At 45.9% G+C, this 22,065-nt stretch overlaps 1 protein-coding gene across 8 annotated transcripts in view; it reads left to right on the plus strand.

Annotated features, from left to right (window-relative positions):
- GPR157 (G protein-coupled receptor 157) overlaps positions 1–22,065 on the plus strand; it is a 42,080-nt gene continuing 20,015 nt past the window's right edge. For 3 of the 8 annotated variants that reach the window (XR_012778287.1, XM_075520215.1, XM_075520208.1), the window contains exons 1-2: positions 12,539–13,082; positions 14,090–14,326. Coding sequence is in view for 7 of the 8 variants with exons in the window: in XM_075520215.1 (XP_075376330.1) it covers positions 12,925–13,082; positions 14,090–14,326 (395 nt within the window). In the remaining variant the exon portion in view is untranslated. Of the gene's footprint in view, positions 19–7,824; positions 8,069–9,683; positions 9,932–11,119; positions 11,217–11,639; positions 11,850–12,538; positions 13,083–14,008; positions 14,327–22,065 lie in introns of those variants that run through there. The other 5 variants (XM_075520210.1, XM_075520211.1, XM_075520212.1 and 2 more) reach the window with 5 other exon arrangements.

Here is a 22,065-nt window from a genome sequence, read left to right on the forward strand (position 1 = left end):
CCTGCTTTTCTGAGGGAGGTAAGTCAAATACTAGGAAATGCTAAGAAAGCGGTGGAAATGTTGATGGATGAACTTGGTGAACTGTAGCTAGCCCTAAGTCAGCCCAAGGGAGTGGACTGAATGACTTAAGTTTCTTGTGACTCTTTGTTCTTATGCCCTTTGTACAAAAGTCTGTCTTTTGTCTTCTCGCCTTTTTTATCTGCAGCTGAGTCTCCACCTTGCTGCTCTTTATTTGTTCCTTCAACTAAAACACAGAATCCCTGTGCCATCCAGGCCCCGCTCTTGTGAGCGGGTGTGACATTGGGGAGGAGCGATGCAGATGAACGGCTGTTTGAAGAGGTGCCTGCTTCTTAGAGGAGCAATGTGACTGCTGTGTCCCCTGTAGCATTCTCTTCCCTGAGATTACAGGGACAGGTTTTTGCATTGCAGAAAAGAAGTAGAGTATGTCAAAGTGCCTCAACTTTGGGCTTTTGCAGCCTAGTGGACTTCAGCGTGTCTCAGTCCGTCAGCGGTACAAGTCCTTTCTAACGGGGCAGTTGCAAACCACGTCAATGAGTCGAGGTGTACCTGCACCTGGCAGTTACTGCTGGATGCCATCTCCTGTGCAGCACGGACATCTGGGGCGTGCGCGTCCTTGCTTCGGTTTCTACCTGATCGGGAGGGAGAGAATCTTACTAAGAGAGGAAAAACCCTGATCTTGCAACTGGTACATGTCTGAGCAAGGCCAAACAGCCTGTCGGAGTGAGTAAGGCACTTCAGTTGGAGCAGTCAGATGTTTCAGTTGTCACGGGAAACATACTTAATGGCCTGGAATGCCATCCCCTGCTCTGTGCTTGAATTAGTACGGTTCCTTATGCTAATCGCTCCGCTTCTGTTTCCTGTTTCTGCAAAAAGGGGAAATGTTCATAGGCTGTTGTATCCACAGAATGGTTTGGGAGAGAATTTGCTAGCATTCTTGGAGACCAGGAGCTTCTGGGAGATGAGGCTTTTGGTGATATTGAAATGGGGTTTTGTCTGTTTAAACAGAGGCAGTGCAGGGGACAGAACCAGACCTGAGTCGCTGTGCACTGATGGGGGAGGCTAATTAGCCCGTGGTAGCTTGTATATTGGACCATTACCTGTGAGGTGGTCTTTCCTTAGATCTTAAGACATTTCTCCCTTCTTGGGGAAAATATGCTTTCACAAATCCTCAGAAATGCTTATTGATACATTTATTTATTTTATTCCCTCCGCCACCTTCAGTCATTACTGTTCTCTTCGAACACAGCACCTCCGTTTGGCAATTGTGATGTGATATAAACATAGCCGGACTGCTGCCAGCAGCCTGGGCCCCGTAGGATCCCTGACAACCTGCCAGCCATGCAGGGATTTGGGAAGGCTCACCGAACTCTGCAGACTTGTGTCTCATCAGGGCTTTTCTGCTCTTGTTGCCAGATCTTCAGCAGTCTTTCCAGTTACTCCCTCCTTAAATGTGAAGCAAAAGCAAAGCCCAGCACTGACAGGTGCACTTCCAGAATGTGACAGCTAAAGAACAATCCAAACGCTGCAGAAACTAGATTCAGAATGAGAAGGACCTGGGTCCTTCATGTGACGGTGAAAGTGGTAACTCAGATTTGCAAGATGAATGGGCGCACCAATAATCTAGCAGCCTGAGCATTTGCTGAGTAGCAATACGCTCGCTCACTGACACTAACCACTTTGCTCTGTGTTTACACCTATGCAACTGAAGAGACTTTGTCCCCATTAGTTGTAATTAGTCTCTACAAAGTATGCATGTATGTCTGCGGGAGCCTTGCCAGAAGACAGCTTGGGGAGAAAGTAGCTGCAGAGGAGCTGAGGAGAGCTGGACCTGTATCTGAGCTTTCAAGTCAGCAAGTTCATGACAGCTTGTGCTCCTCTAGCAGCCTGAGGACTTCTTATGCTTATGTTCAAGTTCCAGGTGCTTAATGTGTCGTAGTCTCCTGCCCTTGTCCATCTAGTTGCTGCAGGTAAAAACTGGAGCAGAGAGCTAGCCGCAAGAGTGAAGTAATGATAGGCTTAGCCCCCGATCATGTTATCTCGAGTTGGTAGGTGAAACATGCCTTCATACTCTTAGACTGTAGCACATGAGAGGTAGCTGACTCAGGCTAATGCTCCCTCAGCGTGAGCTGATATTTGTTGTGTTAACTCCTGTTAACACAGGCTGTGAGCCTGTACACACGGACAGTTAATCCAGCTCTGCTGAAGCATGGCATTCCCTTAGCTAAGCTAAGGGAACTTGTTCAAACATATGACACTGCAGTTGGATGCCTTGCACATTCGCTTGCCGCTGAAGTTTCCCAACTTAGATGCTAACCAAGGTATTTCCGCAATGGGAGGTGTAAAACAGGTTATTGGGGTTTGTCAGGTTTGTATGAAGACCTTGGGCTATGTTTCAGCCATGTTTTGCTCAGCCTCTGGGAAGGGCTCATGATGCAAGGGAAAAGGCACAAACTTTTGGGTAGGCACAAACTATTTATATAATAAATATAACTATGAACACAGTCACCGGTGTTGTACATGCAGTATTTCTGTTCACTGTTAACAGCCACTTTCCTGCTATTAAGGTAGCTGGATCCTCTGCTCGTTACAGGCGGATAGCTACAGAGTCCTCTGCTTATCTGCCCTTGCAAAGGAGATTTGGAAACGTACTTTGGGGAAAGCTTGCATTTTTTTCCTGTTTACCAAGAATGTTGCCATCTATATGTTAGTGATGTTTTTTGAGGGGAGAGAAGTCACATATTAGTGGCTTGTGACTGACAGTTTGCGTGTTTGTGGATCTGCCTCCATAGTGGTACCATTGAGGGGAAGGGGGTGGAATGGATGGGGAGTGGTTGGGACCTTAAAGGAGGCACTGAGACTGCTGTTTTCCTCCACGTCACTTGCGAATACTCTTCTACCCTTGGTAGGTGAAGTGGTAACTTGGTGTCATGATGTTTTGGCTGCAGGATGGAGATCAACAAGCTGACACTCGGTGAAGATAGGAGGTAATTTTTCTGTGCATATATATTTCACTTTCTCATCTGGCATTAAAACCTACTGCTAATATCTGTACACAATACAAGTTTTTAACTAGTGCATGATACTGTGATTAAGAATAACTGTGAAGGTAAAATGGGAGATAAATTCACGTTCAGATCATAGTTCCCTAGAGTTTGAGGACAGAAGGGATCTACTAAAGTAATCTGACCACTAAGCAGTGGTAATTCAGTCAGTCTACTAGGTTGCTGGGCTGAACCAGAATGTCAGAAAGGTGATTCACCTTGATTTGAAGATAAAATAATCCACCATTTGCCTAGGTACTGAACTTCAGTCCCTAATGCGGTTTCTCTGCTTAGTTTAAGTGGAACTCCTGGCACTGGCTTTTAGCCACTGCCTCTTCTGCCTCCCTCTGCTGCTGTAAAGAACAAGCAGCAGCATCCAGCATTTCTCTCTGGGAAGAGCTTCCTACCCTGTAATCAGGTTACGTCTGAAGGCAGCTTGGTTTAGCAATAAGGGCACTATCAGTGCCACCAGTTCAAGTGCTCCCCAAGTGTCAGCAGAGCCCTAAATGCTCAGCAAGAGAGTAAGCCGAGCTGAAATTACAGCGAGAGTAGCTCAGCCGCTAGTTGCTGTTTCTGAGCTCTGGAGAGCTTTCATCAGTCAGACCCACCCTTAATGAACTTTGGTGGATGGGATCATGGGTTTGAAGTGGTGACAGCTCACGCAGGTTAAAGGCGGCAGTTGCCCCTTGCATGGCGGGACGCCAGTCCTTCTTCAAAAAACCTGTTCGGTCACAGTGCCAGGGTGCCTGCAGCAAGCCTTGGATTGCTGGCTTCCAAAGGTGTGCACTTAAGGTCATTCAGCTTAACCTTTCTGTTCAACTGTTGTGTGTCTGAATTGTCTGGGAAACGACAAAAATCCGTTTGTTCCTGTGCTGGTGGTGCCCAACAGTGACTAGGAGTGTATTTCCAGCCATTAAATCTGCTTGGGGTCTGTCAGACTACTCACCCGTGCTTGGCAAATCTCAAGCATTTGGCTTCAAACCCTGCTTTTAAAGGGAGCTCCCAGGCATGCCCTAACCTGTGGCGATACCATAAGGCCAACCCAAAGGAATCCACGAGCAGTGTAAATATAGGTGTGGAGACTGGCACGGCCACAGGTGCACACGTGGGGAGCCTCCTCTTGTGCTGCAGCCCGTGTGCTGGAGAGCATCCCGAATCGGGCAAGCAGCAATGCTGCAGGCTGCGAGGATGTACAGCTGCTCGGGGCTGAAGAGGGTGGGGGGATCACAAAGCCCAGAATGAATGGGGAAAAGAAGTAATTTCATGCACACAAGAGTAGAAATTCATCCAAGCTGTCCCTATGCAGCCTGGTTCTTTCAGGCCATCTTTCGTCTTTCTAGTTATTGTTCCCTTTTATGTCATGTTGGGGGACACACTCATTTTACTCTGGCTTTTTCATAGAATCATAGAATGGTTTGGGTTGGAAGGGACCTTTCCAGGCCATCCAGTCCAACCCCCCTGCAGGAGCAGGGACACCTTCCACTAGACCAGGTTGCTCAGAGCCCCATCCAACCTGACCTTGAATGTTTCCAGGGATGGGGCATCCACAGCTTCTCTGGGCAACCTGGGCCAGTGCCTCACCACCCTCATTGTAAAAAAAATTCTTTCTTAAATCCAGTCTAAATCTGCCCTCCCTTAGTTTAACACCATTGCTCCTTGTCCTGTCACAACAGGCCTTGCTAAAAAGTCTGTCCCCGTCTTTCCTATAGGCCCCCTTTAAGTACTGGCAGTAAGGTCTCCCCGCAGCCTTGTCTTCTCCAGGCTGAACAACCCCAACTCTCTCAGCCTGTCCTCATAGGAGAGGGGCTCCGGCCCTCGGATCATTTTCGTGGCCTCCTCTGGACCCGCTCCAACAGCTCCATGTACTTCTTGTGCTGAGGACTCCAGAGATGGACGCGGTATTGCAGATGGGGTCTCACCAGAGTAGAGGGGCAGAATCACCTCTCTCGACCTGCTGGCAACGCTTCTTTGGATGCAGCCCGGGATACGGTTGGCCTGCTGGGCTGCGAGTGCACATTGTCGGCTCGCGTCCAGCTTTTCATTCATCAGTACCCCCAAGTCCTTTTCCGCAGGGCTGCTCTTGATCACATCATCCCCCAGCCTGTATTGAAACCGAGGATTGCCCCGACCCAGGTGTAGGACCCTGCACTTGGCCTTGTTGAACCTCATGAGGTTCACACAGGCCCACTTCTCCAGCTTGTCCAGGTCCCTCTGGATGACATCCCGTCCTTCTGGAGTGCCAACTGCACCACTCAGCTTGGTGTCATCTGCAAACTTGCTGAGGGTGCACTCGATCTCGCTGTCAATGTCATTGATGAAAATATTGAACAGTTAAGTTTTTCTGCTCTTCAGGGCCAGAGCACCATCGAAGAGGAGCCCTGCAATATATAAGGAGAAAAAAAGGCAGCTATGAGAAGTGATGGACGTAGGAACAAATCCAGCATCAGTAGAAACACACAGTTAAAGGGTCTTCTCTCATCCAGGTCTGTGTGGGTAGAGTATAGCTGAGTCACTGACTCCGTTTCTCCTCCTCTGCAATAGGCTTTCTCAGTTCAGTGCCAGAGGACTGCTCTGGCATGTCTCTTCACTTTGCTAGTCCAAATGCTGGTTGTCAAAATGGCTATAGTCACTTATGCTCGTGTGCTGTTGTCCATTGTTGGCATGCATGAGGGTAAATGTGTGTGTATAACTCATATTTGCATGGTGGAACCTGTATAAAGATCTCTCTCTGGAAAGAGGCTGTGGGCCTGCTTGATCTCTTGAGCAATGTCAGAGCTGTGCTGCAGTATGCTAGCCCCGTGCGACCAATGTAGGTACACATTTCATACAGTCACTCTTTGGAATTTGATCAGATCTCTTGACTATTGTTTTCTCGGTTTGGATGGCTTATCAAAACCAGCCCTTACTGAACAGTGACTCTTCCTAGGTGGGGGGCACTTAATGTTTTGTGAAAACTTAGGTGTTCGTAGCACTTCCTAAGTTAGGCATACAATCAGTTGCCATTTGTGGCTACCTCAGCAAGTAATCTCTTGTTATTTCTTAGATAAACCATGAAAACTATTAGCTTAAAGGCAGAGAGGATAGAAAATTTGCCATCTGGATTTAACATGGTTTGCACACTTCCTCTTGTATTTTAATGTAATAGCTTTTACATTTGCTGCCTGTGTAAACTGAAGAGACTTGTGAAGACTGGAGACCTGAAATATTTCTTATTTGTACCAAATAGCCAAACTCTGCATCAAACTCTAATTGTTATTAGGAGGTGGGCATCGCGAAGGGTGCTGAGTGGGAAAATGATGGGATTTCCTGGGCTGCAGAGAGCTCTCCACTGTCTCATGTGGACGAGAGAGGCTGTTCAGAAGTTGTTTGGGTTTGGTTTGGTGGTTTATTATTTTATTTGGAAGCTGTCAGTTTAGAAGTTTGAGGAAGGTGGAAACCTCAGTCTCATGAAGTAGGAGAGCCCTGATGAGTTGTATGAGCAAATGCAGAATTAGCCCTTTTTGCTGCCTGTTGCTGTTAACACTGTTCGACACCTCACGCTCCTTTCTGGAGGGACTCTGCTCTGCATCCTTCCCAAATGGAAGATGTGCGGGAAAGGCATGAAGGGCTCATCCACTTGTAGTATGAGCTTAGAGAAGTCTGTGCATAAGGCTAGTTTATTTTCTAAATATTTTAATGCAAATGCATTAAAAAAAAAAAAAGAATAATGCTTTGGAGCTGTCAGATATCGCACTCACCCCAGTCACGCTGTGCATCCTCACCCCCTTTTCTTCCCCCAGCTGCATCTTCACATCACCGCTTCACATCACCACTTCAGAGGGGCTCTATTAATTGTTGGTTGAAAAATGCTGTACAATTGGGTGGTCTGTTTAAAAAGAAAAAAAAAAAAAAACCAACCCCAAACCTGCAAGCTTGGTTTCATTTTGTGCAGGTTTTTTCTTGTTACAGTGGGTGGCTTTAATGGGCCAAATTCTTCACTTTCTCAAGTAGGTGACAGCGGAGTCATCCAGTAAGGCATCAGGGTTGCTCTGAGCTTGTGCTGCCTGGAAAACTGAATCTGTCCCTGCAGCTTTATTAAGAAAAGTAAACGTGAACGCTCACTGATACAAAGGAGAGGAAAAATATCTGCATTGTGTGAGCGGGGAGGAGGCTGCTGCAGTTCCGTCTCTGAAGGGCTCGTTGTTAATTAGCTGGGCGCACAAGAAGCGCTTCTCTGGAGAACGAGCGAGGTGCCTTAGCCTCCCCCCGCAGCCCCGCCGTCTGTAGCAAAATTGGTGTTGGGGAGAGAGGGGGGAGCGTGTTTGGGACGGGTGGACTGAGGCTGCCCGGGCTGGCAGGGGGAAAGCCCCGGAGCCCTGCCGGGGGGGTCGGGGGGGGTCTGCAATTCGGACCTGGGGTCCTGCACCGACGGGTTTCTGATGTCGTTGCTGCAGGATGGCTCTCAGTTGCCAGTTCGCTTTTTTCCAGTTACTGGAGCCCCTTAGGTGATTGCAAAGTTGTGGGTCACATTCCTTTGCCAGGAAGAATCCTGGAGAAATCCTGCATTTTTCCTCATGTGGGCTTCTGGCAGCGAAATAGATTCAATTCAGCCCTGCTACAAGCGTGCCGAAGTTGAAGTGCTCCCGTTCGGTGCGTTTCAGCTCCACCGAAATCGATGATGTCGCAGCGGAAGAAATGGGGTGCCGGACTGTCACCACTTGCCGGTGCTGACCTCCCTCCGCAGCCTGCGCCGGCCCCGGGAGCGCGGAGCGCGGCCGCGGTGCTTGCTCCGACCCCCGGAGGGCTGGCTGCTCGTGTAACGGGCAGGCTCAGGAAGAGGCTTTATTTGGGCTTGTCTGGGCTTGTTCAGGCCTGAGCCTGCCTTTGTCTTTGCGATCACAGGGATCCGAGTGGATCAAAGAGGATCTGCCTCTGCGATTTGCAGCTGCTTTGCTGACGAGACCTCCTTGAGACCCCAGCAGCAACCCGCTAAGCTGGAGCCTTTCTGACCTTCTCCGCTTCTTCAGGTGAGCGCACTCGGTGTGGGTTTGTACTTCTGCCTGCAGATGTGCCGTGTATCTGCCGGTGTTACGCTCTGCCAGCTTTTCTGCAGAACCTGTTTTTGTCCGAGTGGGGCTGTGTGGAAGGTGGTGGTGGTCTGTGCAAAAATGCACGGATAGGTAAGCTTTCAGAGGTCTTGAAAGTTATGTAGGAGAATGTTACAGTAACTGCCCTTGCTAGTCTGTCCTGATGGGGTAAAGGCTGTTTCCTTTTCCTTTTTGATTTTCCTCTTCTGTAGCCCCCTTCCTTCAAGCCCTCCATACACAAGCACACACTGGGGATGCCGAGTGTCTTGTTTCTGAGGGATCCCAGACAGTAATAGCACCCAAAAAAGCAGCTGTGTGCTCACACTATCTGAATGTGCTGCAGCTGTACAGGGAAAGCTGAGGATGCTGCTTAGCAGCTTGAGGCTCGTGAGCAGTAAGTGATTCTGGGGAGTTAGTCGTCTGGCTTCTACATCCAGGAGACAAGGTAACTGAATTCATGTAGTGTTAGCCACTCGGTGGTTCACAGTCATGTCTAGCATTTACATAGGGGAACATGGAAGCTGAATGCTTAATTCTTTGCTCTTTGCAAGGAGCTGGCAGCTCTCCCCCTCTCCTGCTACACTTAGGGTGGAGAGGACACTTTGTGCTATTTCCAGTGTTGTTACCTGGCTCAACATGTTGCCTCCACACTCTTTTTGTAATGGAAAGGGTAAATAATATAGCTCAAATACTGGTGTCACCTGATGCTCATATGGGGGAAGAAAGCTCTGTTATGCTGTGTTTGGCTTTGTTCCCTGCTGCCCCTGTTCCGTCTTCCTGAACATTGGCAAAGTGAAGCTTGGCTTTACCTGCGTCTGGGTGCCCTGTGCATCACTCGCCTGCTTATCGTGAGGTTTCAGGCTCTGTGCAAACCCCCAACGGGATTATCTATTATCTAGATAACTGTTACATTATGTAGGAGATGGGCCTTTCCATTACTTAGGAAGGACTAGCTCAGATAAGAATTGAAAAAGATGCTAGGAGTCATTTCAGATCAGAGGTAAGTACGTACCAGTCCATTAGAGCTAATTGTCTACACCAGCACAAGATCTGGGGCCAGGGCCTGCTGTTATTTCCCCTGCTACCTTTCAAGGGGTGTCTCAGCAGAGCAGGTGGGGCGAATGGATATGAAGTTTTCTTCTGTATTTTGAAGACAGGCCCACCCATGCTTACCTTTTATATCCCTGATATAAAATGTATTAATTTGTAAGCAACCTATCTCTCCTCTGTACGGTCTGTTTTGCTATTTTATTAGCTGTCTATATGCCAGTGTGTTTTGGAGTTTCCGCCTACTGAGGGTGAGTTTGGTTGATTGTTATTGGCTTCATAATTTTTAAGTGGTGTGAGGTGCTTTTTTGTTTTGTTTAGTAGACCAGAGATAAGAAGGGTTATTTTGCAGGACCTGAAAGTAAACATGTAATATTTGGTTGTGATGAATGCCACTTTCTTCTAGTGACTACTTTGCTTCTACCATTGATGGTACTGGCAACCAGTAATGTTAAAGGTGCGCCGTTCCAGCAAGGAGCTATGTTTGCACATGTGCTTACCTTTACAGGCAGCTGCAGGGAGTTTCAGATTGGGCCTTAACCCTTTAACACTGACAGTTCCAGTGGGCACATTGGTCACACCGTAGCTCTTCTATTCTTTGAAGAACTCGTAGTCTAACAGAGTGACATATCTTGTGGATGGACTTGCATCTAGGACTCTGCTTCAGGCCTAATGAGTGCAACAAAGCCCTGTGCACGGTGGAACTGTTGGCTCTGGCTCTGTGAAATGACCTACTCAGCCTAAATTCCAAACAGGGTAAGAGGGGCAAAGGATTCTTAAATAACGAGGCTCCTTTTTTCTTCCCTCCCACTTGCTGCCCTCTGCACCTGACCCAAGGATGCTGAGTACAGGCAGTTCTGGTGACCGCGCTTCTGTCTTGTCATCTCACACTGTGTTTTGTCCCCCAAGAGAAAGTTAACTGACCTATTTTAAGTAGCTTCAGAAAGCTGAGGCACAAAAAAACCCCCCTATTTGAGGGGTGAGTGATGTTGGAGCACTAACATGAGCTGAAGTCACTGCTTGGGCAACTCCACTGATTTTGGCGGAGTAATGCTAGGGATGCTTGTTGCTTTGTGCCTTTGACTCCAGATGGAGATTCTCTAAAACTAGTTTTGTGGGTTTGTGGGGCTTTTTAACATTTTTCTCACTTAAAAAGGCTGACAAACATCTATCTAGACAGACAGCGCTATGGATAAGCTTTAGGAAGGGAGTTTGATCAGAGCAGGAAAGGAAAAACTCCTCTGAAAACAGTAGCTTATAAATTGTCTGTTGCTGCTAGCTGACCATCGTATTCTCTAATACTTTGCTCTGTTTGTCTGTTCTGAATCATGGAGGACGGACAGGCTTGTAATGCAAGTGATGCAATAGCAGATTTCATACCGATAATGAGAAGAGAACTTTTTTCTGTCCTGGCCTATTGATATCTCAGTGCATGTACTTTGTCTCAGTGTGGGGGAACTAGAAGATTTTCAGTACAGATTTTGAAAAATCTTTTCCTTGCACTCACTTATCCTATGGCCTTGGAAGAAAGCTGGTTAAATGAGAAACAAAACATCAGTGCTTTCTTGCTGAAAAGGTGTCAATCCTCCTCTTTATAACAGACACAGTTATTTCTGCTTGTTCTCTACAGCTGGATGGAGAGGACTTCTCCTCAGCAGGTGTCTCTGTACGACTGGGATCTCATTTTGAGTACATGATGAACCTTGCTAGTCCATTTTGTAGGCAAGTCTGTGTTTCCTTGTATTTTGAAGGTAGAACACCAGTAATCTTCCAGTAACTGGTACAGACCATCTCTTAACGCAAATGGAGAGAAGTTAATAACACGAGCCATTGTTTTGTTTCCAAAGAGAGACTCAGCTGAAGGGGCTTATACAGCTGTGGGACTCTAATTCAAGCCTTCAGGTTGATGTATTTTTTTTCTGTTTGCATTTGAATGTATTATAGGAGCAGTGACCAGGCATCAGAACTATGCCCAGCCTGTCTGAAGCAACCTTCTCCCTGAAATAAGAATCCTTCACTCAGTGGACAAGAGAAGGCTTTGGTAAGAGGAATTAGAGTAAACAAATGTATACTGCTGAAAATGGAGTTTGAATCTTTTTTGGTCGAGCCTTCCTGTAGATGTTCTCCCCTGGGGATGCGAGTCTGCTGTTAGACCTCTTTACAAGGGAAGCAGCTAAGATGCGAGACTCTTACCTTGTCTAGAATATTGCAGTGCACTCATGATTAATTGAAATGCATCTTAAAAGGGATGATAGTCTTTTCTCCTGCACAACTAGATATAGCCCATGTCAAGTTTTGCTAAATGCAGGCTTTATTCACCTCGGAAGCCACCTGAGGATGAAGCTAGACGCAGGAGCCATGTCTGGCACTGTTTCAGTACAAGTAACCTTGGAGAAAGGAAATGTGGGGCGGAAGATGTGCTTCTGGGGAGCATCTGAGTGTAACTTCCCTAATTGTGTTGCAGGCATCCTATTGCCCTTTCACCAGCTTTGGTGTCACAATGTGCGTCTCCTTGGGCAGATGGGAAGGCCAGCTAACATGCTGATAATGACCCTGATCTTCACATCTCCCTGCATGCTTTGGTGGTGCGTGGTGAGCATCTCTTAGCGTAGAGGATGGTGACAACTTCAGCCAGTGGTGCGTGGGAGCCTTCTGAAGTTCTCTGGCTATTGTGGTGAGTGGCTGACTGAGCACTAGTGGGCATCAAAATGTGAATTTCCCTAAGGCAGCTCAGGCAAGGGGGGAAGCTGTGCAGGCAACAGGCCCTGTTTGACACTTTGCCTCTTGCTTTGAGGCAAAGATGTACAAATGGGTGGGTCTAGCCTTGGAAGAAGAGAGAGGCATGTCCAGAAGGAGGCTCTATAAAGGTCCCTCGAAGTCCCGATAGAGGAGGAGCCTGAGCTTAACAAGCCAGAAAGGACAGAACTGCTGTGACAGTAAAATCTCTGCTATGACTCAGCCTGGCTGTGTCCTCTCTGTCCCAGCAGACGAAATTGGGCAGACAGGTCGGGAACTTCTTGGTTTGGATAAACTTGTCTTTCCCAGGCCCATCTAGGCTACAAAACCACAGGGTTTTGTTTTTTTGGACTGACGTGCTAGAGTAGACATGGGGCTACTGACAGCTATGACTCTGCGTTTATGATCTATGGCTAATGCTTGCGCAGTGCTTGGTTAATGAGTCATGGGTGCTTACATGTGGCTTACAGTCCTCCGAAATCTGCAGTGCACTGGACTCTGCCCAGGCCTCTCCCAAGGTACTGAATCAGCAGAACGCCCGAATAGCCCGGTGTTCTTAGCTTATACTGACTGCTGCCGAGTGGAGCCAGCTAGGAAAAGGGGTAGCCTGTGCTGCCGGGACTACGGCAGCATTGCAGCCTCAGATGGGGCTGCCCACCATGCTTTACTGTTTTGCACAACTCGCTGCTGGAAAGTACTTTTGTCTGTGGCATGTCTGCCCAAAAGTTAATGGCACTTATGTAGAGGGAGTAGCTAGCTCAGCTGCTAGTAGAACTGAGCTGTTCGTGTAAGCTCCGAAATGGCAACTCCTTAAAGACCTTCTCTGAGATGCTATATGGGGAGAACCGATGTTTATGGTATTTGACAAATGACCACAGAGCAGGCTTAACAGAACGTTTTTGCTTCTGCTTAAACCTTCGGGTGATGAAGTTCACTCTGTGTGTTTTATTTAAGTCAGATAAGATACGGGGAGGGAATTGTGTAAAGGGAAGAGATAATACGCAGTAAGTTCAATGTGTGAAATACGACTGTGCGTCTGCTTGCTTTGTAATGCAAGTGCTCGGTGCTTGTCCAGTCTCACTGGCTGGACTACTTTAAAGAGCTCGCAGTCAAAGTTAAGATGTTGCTGCTGGAAATCTCTGATCTCATTTGGGAGAGAAGGGGGAAAAAGGTAATGAAAGTTTTGTTAAATGTTGTTATTACAAGGGGAAGAACAGAACTTACTAGAATGCAGAGAGCAGAGGGCTTTTTTTGCTTGTCTTCATGTAAAAAGAAAAATGAAATCTGAAAGAAAGGAAGAAGTTGCACTGACTCTGGCAAAGAATGAATTGTTTAATTCTGTTGTGGAAGACGACACAAGTCGGGTGTACTGTGTGCGTGCACGGGTTTCTCACTGCACAGTGTGTGGAGAAATTCACTGAGTGATGTGTACGTTAATGCCATTCCATGGCTTTATCTTGTTTTGATGTGAGGATTTAACATTGCTCAAGCCAGGCCCAGTGAGATCCCAAATGAAGATTCACTTGAGAGAGATGTGGCAGATTTTGAATGTGATGCCTTATAAGGAATGGGAGGAGATGGTTGCTCTAGATTTTCTTCATAGTATCCTTAACTGTACCATGTTTTATGGAATTTTGGTCTGTATTTCTTGGAGTAGGTGACGGAGTGACAGACATAGCTGTCCTGCAGATCTCAGTAATGTAATAACCTGAACTCCTTCCTGAATTTTCCCTGTTATATCCGAGAGCTTTTGTGCTTCTCAGAGTGCAGGAAAGTTTGTGGAAAGAAGCTGCTGAGAGCAGATCTGCAACATGATCCCAGGGCTACAAAACTGCTGCTGCTTTTTCACTTGTCACCTGCAATAAGACAAAAATAGCCTGTTACCCAAACGGCTGTGTCCCTCGGAGCTGAGTGACTAGCTGAAAATCAGTAGGGTTAGGAATGAGCTGTCCTACAGGTAGAAATGCTGACCGGTCTCGGACGAGGACTCTGTCTTTTCCCCGTCATTCTGTCACTCACCTGTCTTGCGTGATTTTTGCCTGTCTTCCCGTGTTTTACGGAAAGGAATTGCTGATACTGTCTATTCTTTTCTCTTAGTTCTGCTTTGTTTTAGATGGCCTGTGACTCACTGCAAAGGTATTGTCCCATTTCCTTATTAGCGGTGAGGCTGGCCCGCAGGAGTGATGGCAGTACGTGGGGTGGAGTCGGAGCTATATCAAGAAAGCCGGAACTGTCTGAGTTTGCAGTGAGTCTGAATTCTGAAGCAGGTGTCTGCACCGCGCTGGAGCCTCTCCTCGGCTTGCTCGCGGTCTGTCAGGCCTCGCAGCAGGAAGCTGGGGTCGCTTGGGAGCTTCCATGGACTTCGGGTACCGCTACCAGCTGGATCATCTCCTACCACAGAACTGTAAGAAACTGGTAAATATCTCTCCTATCTAGGGTCATGTCAATACACCTTATAAGGAAAGTTTCTGCTGTATGATGAATTAAAAAAGGCAAACAGGAGTTAAGCAGCTTGTGTCCTGTGTTTGGGGAATTAGGATGCTATGGGGAGTTTGGAGGAGAAAAAAGTGACAGGGAAAAGTATGATGAGAACTATGCTTAATAAGCATTGCCAGGAGTCATAGCCTAGAACCATTTTCTGGTTGACTTGGTAGCATATTGCAGGAGTTGCAGTAGAAGATGGGATAATACGGCACTAGCTTGAAAATTTTTGGAGAGACTAACCTAAACCCCAGGATCCACAGATCGTAGGACTTGCATCAAATCAAAGTCAGAATTTACCACATGCATCCTTACCTTAAAAAGGGAAACCTGTCTGTAAGGTTATAAGTCAGGAAAAGTGACTGCATTTGGAGAAGCAATACGCTTCCTCTCCTACCTGAAGGTTCATAATAGGAAAGACGGACACCTTCTTTGGGAGAAAGGAGAGAATTTGTTCTTGCTCTGCAACCACCACTACTGGTTTGGATCATTTTTTTAAGATCCAAGATCATTTTTAAGATCATTTTTCTCTGGACTGCCAGTTCATCCTAGTAAGCATAATAGTCAGCTAGACACTACTTCTAATTCTATGGTTTAGAAATAGACAGGGTTGATTAAAGCAGCCTGTATAAAAGACATCGAGCATCTTGATCTAGTTTTGAAGTTAGCCTTGTTTAAAACAGGCAGTTGAACTAGCTGATATCCAGGAGTCTCTTCCAACCTAAATCCTTCTGAAGTTTGAAAACTGTCATTTCATCTTTTTCATTCAAGCTTTCTCCTGTTGCCGAGATTCACCCACAAATTTCACAGATGAAAATTCAGCTTTGTTTTGCCTTAAAACAAGAAGTATTTGAAGCCTCCAGGGACAGAGGATCTCTTTGCATCAGGCTTCCAGCAGGAGTTGTTCAAATCTTTTGAGAAACTTTGGGTAATTCTTCAGGTACTAGCTCAAGGCTTGTGACTAGGTCAGTCATAGCTTAAAACTCCACTTGTTGACAATAGGAGGATGACACAAAGCTGGGAATGAACTTGAAATAAATGTGCTTAATTAAATGAAGCTTATGGTATCACATATTTCAGTGATGACAATGATTGCTGCAGATCTTACCTGGCAGGACTTTTTACTTTTCTTGGAATGCAGTATTTCTGTAACAGGAGAGTGTTTCCATCCTCCGCACCCATCACCTCGTTGTTCTATTGTAGTGGTTTCTTTATAGGCTAATTCCTTGTAGACAATTCCCTAAAGCAGAATGCTTTCTATAAATGCACAATCACAGTAAATTTGCCAGGTACTTGAACTAAGGGAGGAGAAAAAGATTTGCTGTTGGACAAGCTGCTGAAACAGGAAAGTTGCTCAGCTTATTGCCCAGCATCTTTGCACAGGTCTCTCTTAAATCTAAACTAGCTAAATTGTTGGGTTTCCCTGTAAGACTTCAAAGCTGTTCCCAAGTCAGTCATCCCTAGAAATATAGCTTCTGACCATCTGGAAATCAGAGCAAAGTCAAGAGCTGGATAACTCTCTTCAGTATTGCAAATGCTTGCTTTTCCTGCAGCCACAGCAGTGAATAATCAGTTAAATGATTCTCGATCTCTGCAGAGGGGATGCTTGTCTGTACCTTGGCGCTTGCTGCACAGTTTTCAAACTGGGCTTGTAAAACTTGAAGGATCCTTGCCTGATTGCCAGCTTGTTTGGACTCCACATGAAGGTAAATCCCATCCACATCTGTGGAGGAGGCTTGTGGGTTTCTTATTTGTGGGAAAAATACTCATGTCTGTTGTCCCAGACTCATGTAATTAAAAACTTTGAGTTGCAGCTTATATCTTCTCTCCAGGTACATCAGTAGGAAGGGTGGAGAAGGATGCTCCTACATACCTGCCTGTGATGAGACTTCATTTATACTTAATACCATGAAGATTTTTGTCCGTATTAAGGAAAGATGGTGTTTTTCTAAGATGACTTTGCAGTGTTTTGGGAGAAAGAATTAATATCTTGTCTCGTGCAACACAGTTGTTAATGTTAGTGCAGGATCAACTCTTTAGGGGTAGGGATGCATTCTTCTACTATATCGCTGTACTGTGCCTAGTACAGCGGTCCCCATTCAGTTGACATCTTAGATGGTACCATAAAAAAACATGATGAGCTGTATTAATTTAATAGATATTGTCTAGATTTATTGAGGTCTTTGCCTGCCAGGAGCAGGACTCAGTGGATGAGATCCAACTGAGACATACGTTTGTACCTAAGATGCTGGCCCCTTGCAGCTGAAGGCTCGAGTAGGTTGGTTTGGACCGGCTGAGTGGGCCTGATGGGGCATGCTGCACTCCCTCTCTTCTACTTTGGGTGTTGGGCACGTGTTTTTTTGGGCTGCCCTTCCTGTGAGGCTTGAATACAAGGGTGGTTTTGCTGCTCCCTGTTCTCCCAGAGTGTTAAACAGTTTCAGTTGGGTGACTTGTTTCCTCCTTTCCTAAAGCACTAGGAATTCTTGTAGGTAGCAAGCAGCAGAGGGGAGCTGAAATGAATTGAAAAATTAAAAGCAGGATCATTATCCTGCTGCATAGATACAAGGTTGTTCCCCAAAGCATCTTTTCCCTGGCCCTGTCGTGCTTAATTTTTAGTGGCTCAAAGGAGAGCCTTACAGTTCCCAAAACAGCAATTCTGCAGTCTCGTATGTCCCTGGAGGAGGATGACAGATGAAGTAGTATCTTCTTCTGTACCAGATTGTTTTGCTCTCCTATAGCTGTGCTTGTCCCTGACCTGTTAATTGCCTTTGAGATAGTCTGGTTTGTTCTGATCCTGATGGGAAATGTTGGAGGGATGATTAGGTCATTGTTTAAACAAGACAGCTAGTTCCAGAGTGGGACACGTTTTCAGGGCAAGAAGGTGGGTATTGTTGTCAAGTCTTGATTTTCATGTTTTGGAATTGTTTGCTTTTTTGCTTAGGGTGAAAAGGGTACAGGCAAGGAGCGATCTGTTAATTAATTGGTGCTGTCTCCTGGGACACAGGGAATGGAGCCCTTGTTCTGTTATCACAATGCCTGGTGGGTATTGCTGTTCTCTGCTGCTGGTTTGATTGGCGGGCAGTTACAGCACTCCGTTTTACCTTTGTCATTCTCCTTTGATATTACATAGAGGGCACGAGCTTTTCCCATCACCTGCACTGCCATCCTGTACGATAGAGGCCACTGTACTTTATCTCGTGACTCTTGCAACAAACCCAACAGGTTTGTCTTGGGTTATTGTATGTCTTTTGAAAAAACATATGCTCCCAAATGCTGGCCGTTCTGAAGACTCAGTGATAGCCAGGAGTTTGGGGTTTTAACATCTGCTTTTCCATTTGAAGTGTTTCCCATTCTTGCCTTGCAGTTGGTGCTCGTGCCTTTCTTTGCAGCACGGCAGGTTTCTGATAGCTTGTTGGAAGGTGAAATATAGTTTCACTGAGCAACACAGGGTGAGAGCAAGAAAGAATCAAGAGTCTCAGCTCTCTCTGTCTTGCTATCCAAACAGAAATCAAATTCCTGAGTGTTTTGAAGTTTGTAACCTGGCACATTAGGAGGGGGAATAGAAGGCTTAAATGTCTCAGAATATATAGATGTAGTGTTGCCAATGGATCACTGAAAGAAATTAGAGGCTGACGAAAGCCAGTGAGCTTCTAGTCATGCAGCATGTTTTACCTTTATACTCAAGTGTTGCACAAGAGGCCCTCGAGTAATAACCTGCTTTTGAGGCTATGATGCAAGAGTTAAGGAATTGCTTTGCCCTGAAGGTTGTCTTCTCACATGTTCATGTGTTTCCAGGAACCGAGGATTGCAGGAATGCTAGATAACACCGTATCTTGTGTATCTCAGGCTGTTCCATATGTATAATAGGAAAGTCAAATGGCTTTAGTACAAATAAGTATTGGTCCCTTTTTCATTTGTTTTGCAGATGGTTGTGTTCCCGGTGAGTTCTCTTTCTGTCTAACATCGTATGCGTGACCTAAGAGCAGAGCTGTGCAGTCAAGTGAACCCATCAAGATTTTAAACAGTTTTGTGTCTTAAACTATTAAGCATCCGGAAACACTTTATTTTTCCACTGTCCTGACTGAATGGTGGTGTGTGAAACTTGGGAACTCATTGAGATAAATATGGATTACAGACAAGTAAGCTGGGTTTATCATGTTCATATTTGTGATTCTTAGAGGCCTTAACCAAGATTGGGGGGTAAGGGACAGGGTAACTGTCAACTTACGGGTTTGAGCCTCTTCGCCCCTGAAAGCTGTTTTCTTTACTACTGCTGCAGTTGCTTCATTGACTCTTTGTTTGTCCCCAGACTCTTGCCTTCTGTGAATGAGAAGAGAGGAAGAGCTCGAACAACCTGTCTTAACTTCCCTCCCTGCGTGATGCCAGCTGTGAGTGTTTCTTTGGCAGTGTCTTAGCTGGTTGTTGTGAACAATAGTAAAGGAAGCAATCAGCAAGTATACTGCCCTAGAAGTGCTACACATTGTTGGGCCTGCCTCAGCTCCCTGGCTTGAGAGGTCGATGGGGATCCAGGTTGGGATGCTGCCCAGGTGTACTGTGTTGCGCTGGAGCTTGGGGTGTCTGATGGAGCAGAGTGCTAATGTGAGAAATGCCACAGGATGCTTGATGAGGTGGTCACTGCATCGGAGATGAGGTGAAGAGAAGATAAACATGTTGCAAGTTGCTTTGCTCTTTCTTTGCCCTTCCCACGTGCATCTTCCTGAGAGTAAAATAGCAGCTATTGTTAGTAACACTGCAAAAATGCACCACTAGATATTGGGAGAAGGGCTTGCTTTTAGGAAGAATTCATCTGAGCCTCAATCTCAGGCTGGTAGTGACAAGCTAACTCGGCTTTGAACCTCGCATGGGAGCACCTCGCCTGCTGTCACTATTTCTCCTGGGTGCTGGTCAGCAGCTATGCATTGCAAATACATGGAGTCAGGTGCCCAAAAACGTAGCTGATCTTTCCGGCAAAGAATTAATTAGATTTTAATTATGCAATGAGACATTACTTATTACCTTGTCTGGATAAGAGGGAGGCAAGGAGGATTTATGGAAAGGACAAATTACAATATGGGATTGTTCTAAGGGAGGAAATGCAAGAGCACCCCGATCTTGGAAGAAGGAAAGGCCTTGCCTAAATCTTGTTTAAACTTCCAGTAATAACACAGAGGATAAGAGCTTGCATTAATTCTGATCAAACCACGTTGGTTTTGTCTTTCCTCTATGGCCCTCACTGACTTGGCATGAGCTGGGTGTCATAATCCAGGGACACTGGAGCTCCAACCCTCTTTAAAAACCTAGCTATGACTTTGGTCGCCCACACTTTTGTATGCCTTTTTTTTTTTCCAGACATGAACATAATTGCACCAATTACAGGGAGCTGTGAAACTTCATGAACTGTATATAAAAGTTCTGCACTCGGAAAATAATGGGTGGCCAGAAGGGAGCACGGTATCCTTCTGATGCAAATCTTCTGACGCTTCATCTCTGCCTTTGCAGGATATTTGTCATGGGACAGATGTTTTGAGCTAGTACATCAGATTTCCTGATTAAAAGAAATACTTTTCTATGGCTTTTTACTTTCAGGTTTTTTCCTTGTTACGGAGCCAAAGATGACCATCAGTTCCAGGCTTTTTGGGGAGAAAGAGAGTGTGTTGTTATAGGTAATGAGAATGGCTAAAACAATATCATTGGCAGATTGCCACGAAGATCGCTACAGAGAGTGCCTCTTTGTATTCTGTGTAAATGCCCTTTCTAGTGCCCTTTCCCAAAGTGCCACCGCTCCGTACTGGGGTCTGAGCAGGGTGTTGGCTGAATGGAACTGATGCAACGACTGGAATGTGGCTGGGGTGACAAACGTGTGGGGCTCGACCTGTCTCCCTTAGCATGTAATTGCTGAGCAACTTCACCTGTGTTAATAAAGTCAGTGAGTTTGAATGCTGGCTTATAGTGTTCTGCTCTTCAAATTTCCTGTACATAACTTTGCAGTAGTGCTTAAACCAGGATGGCTAGTAGTGACTAACCATCCAGTTAGTTTCTGTAAATATGTGGGCGCTGAATTTCAAATAGTTCTGTTAAATGGGCTCTTTGCTACCTGGGAAGGAAGCACGATGCCAACAGCATTGTTGAATACCCAGTGGTGTTCTGGGGTTCTGCGTTGGGAATGTGACCGTGGCTGACCCCTTAGTTGGATGAATGGTAGTGGCTGTGCGCTGGTCTGCTGGGACCTGAGCAGTCAGCACCACGCAGAGAGAGAATCTGTCAATTGTTTAACACAATTTACACAATTTTATGTCTGCCCTCAAAGAACGAGGGTGAGAGTATGACATGGTGTTTTACAACCTATTTTCAAGGTCATATTTGGATTGTGGACTGTAGATGTTGAGAGTCCTTATGTCAATGAAAGGAATAGTCTCCCGGGCTCTGTTGCACCCTTTCCCTTTCGCAGAATTGCTTCCTTGCTGCTTTGCATTTCATCTGTTTCAAATAACTTGTGTGCAATAACTTGAGTGAGGCTTCTAGCTCAGTAACCAGGGAAGCTGACATGCTTCATGACTTCTCCTACTTGAGGGTCTCATTATTAGCTTTTATGTTCCTCTCTCATCTGTGTCAAAACAACAGGCTATAGGCAGACCTTTCTGTGGCAAAGTACAGCGTATACCTCCAATTCAATTTACAGTAAAAGCTACACCCCCAAAATACTATTGTTTGGTCTATTTTCCTACTACTAAATATAAGAAATGCAGTCCATACATTTTTATTTAGGTAATGAGAATGGCTAAAAAAAATAGCTTTGGAGGATCGCCATGAAGATCACTCCAAAGAGAGTGTCTCTGCATTCTGTGCAAGTGCCCTTTCCCAAAGTGCCACCGCTCCATACTTGAGTCTGAGCTGGGTGACCTTAAGGCCAGGCCTTACATGTAATATATTTTTGTTCATGGCATACTCTGTTTCACTGTGAATGTGCAATAGTAAATACCTTTATTTTTCTCCATGCAACCACAGCATGAAGGAATATCCCATATTAATCTCCTAATTTAAATTTGAAATGAAAAACTATCACACCACTTGGAGCATACTTTAATGCACTGATAGTGCTGGCTTGATTCCAGCGGTGTAACTAATTACATTCTGCCTGCAAAAAATTCTCAGTGCTTGTGGCTTTTTTGCGAGTTGCTGGCTTGAATTCTTGTATGATGTCTGCAGCCTGACTGCGTGTTTTTGATGATAATGGGTGACTAAGCATCTCTCCTTGATGAAAGAAGAGCCATTGGGCTTGCAAAACAGATCCAGAATGGTAAGTGATGGGTGTGTCCTGCTTCAGCAGTTGTGTACGCAGGCTCTGCTCTGAGGTTCTAGTGAGATGGAGATGGGACACGAAAGACCGCGTAAATCCCAGGCTCATCTTGATCCAGCAGGTTTTTACACTGTCGTGCTTGCCTCGGGGCCGTTCTCCTATCCCAATGCCGAGCCTGCCAACGGTTGAAAACTTGTTACTCTTAACAGTCGCCTGTCATGTTGGTCTGGTTAAAGAAGATGGGGGGACTGCATATTTCAGTCTCTTGAGAATCACAAGGAGCCAGGTTGGAGTAACACTAACGTGCCGAAGTTAGTACTCGGACACTGAAAGCAGACCTGCCCGCCTTGGAGGGCTTACTTCTGTGTTACTGTTG

This window comes from Mycteria americana, chromosome 18 (genome assembly GCF_035582795.1).
Source record: "Mycteria americana isolate JAX WOST 10 ecotype Jacksonville Zoo and Gardens chromosome 18, USCA_MyAme_1.0, whole genome shotgun sequence".
NCBI lineage: Eukaryota > Metazoa > Chordata > Aves > Ciconiiformes > Ciconiidae > Mycteria > Mycteria americana.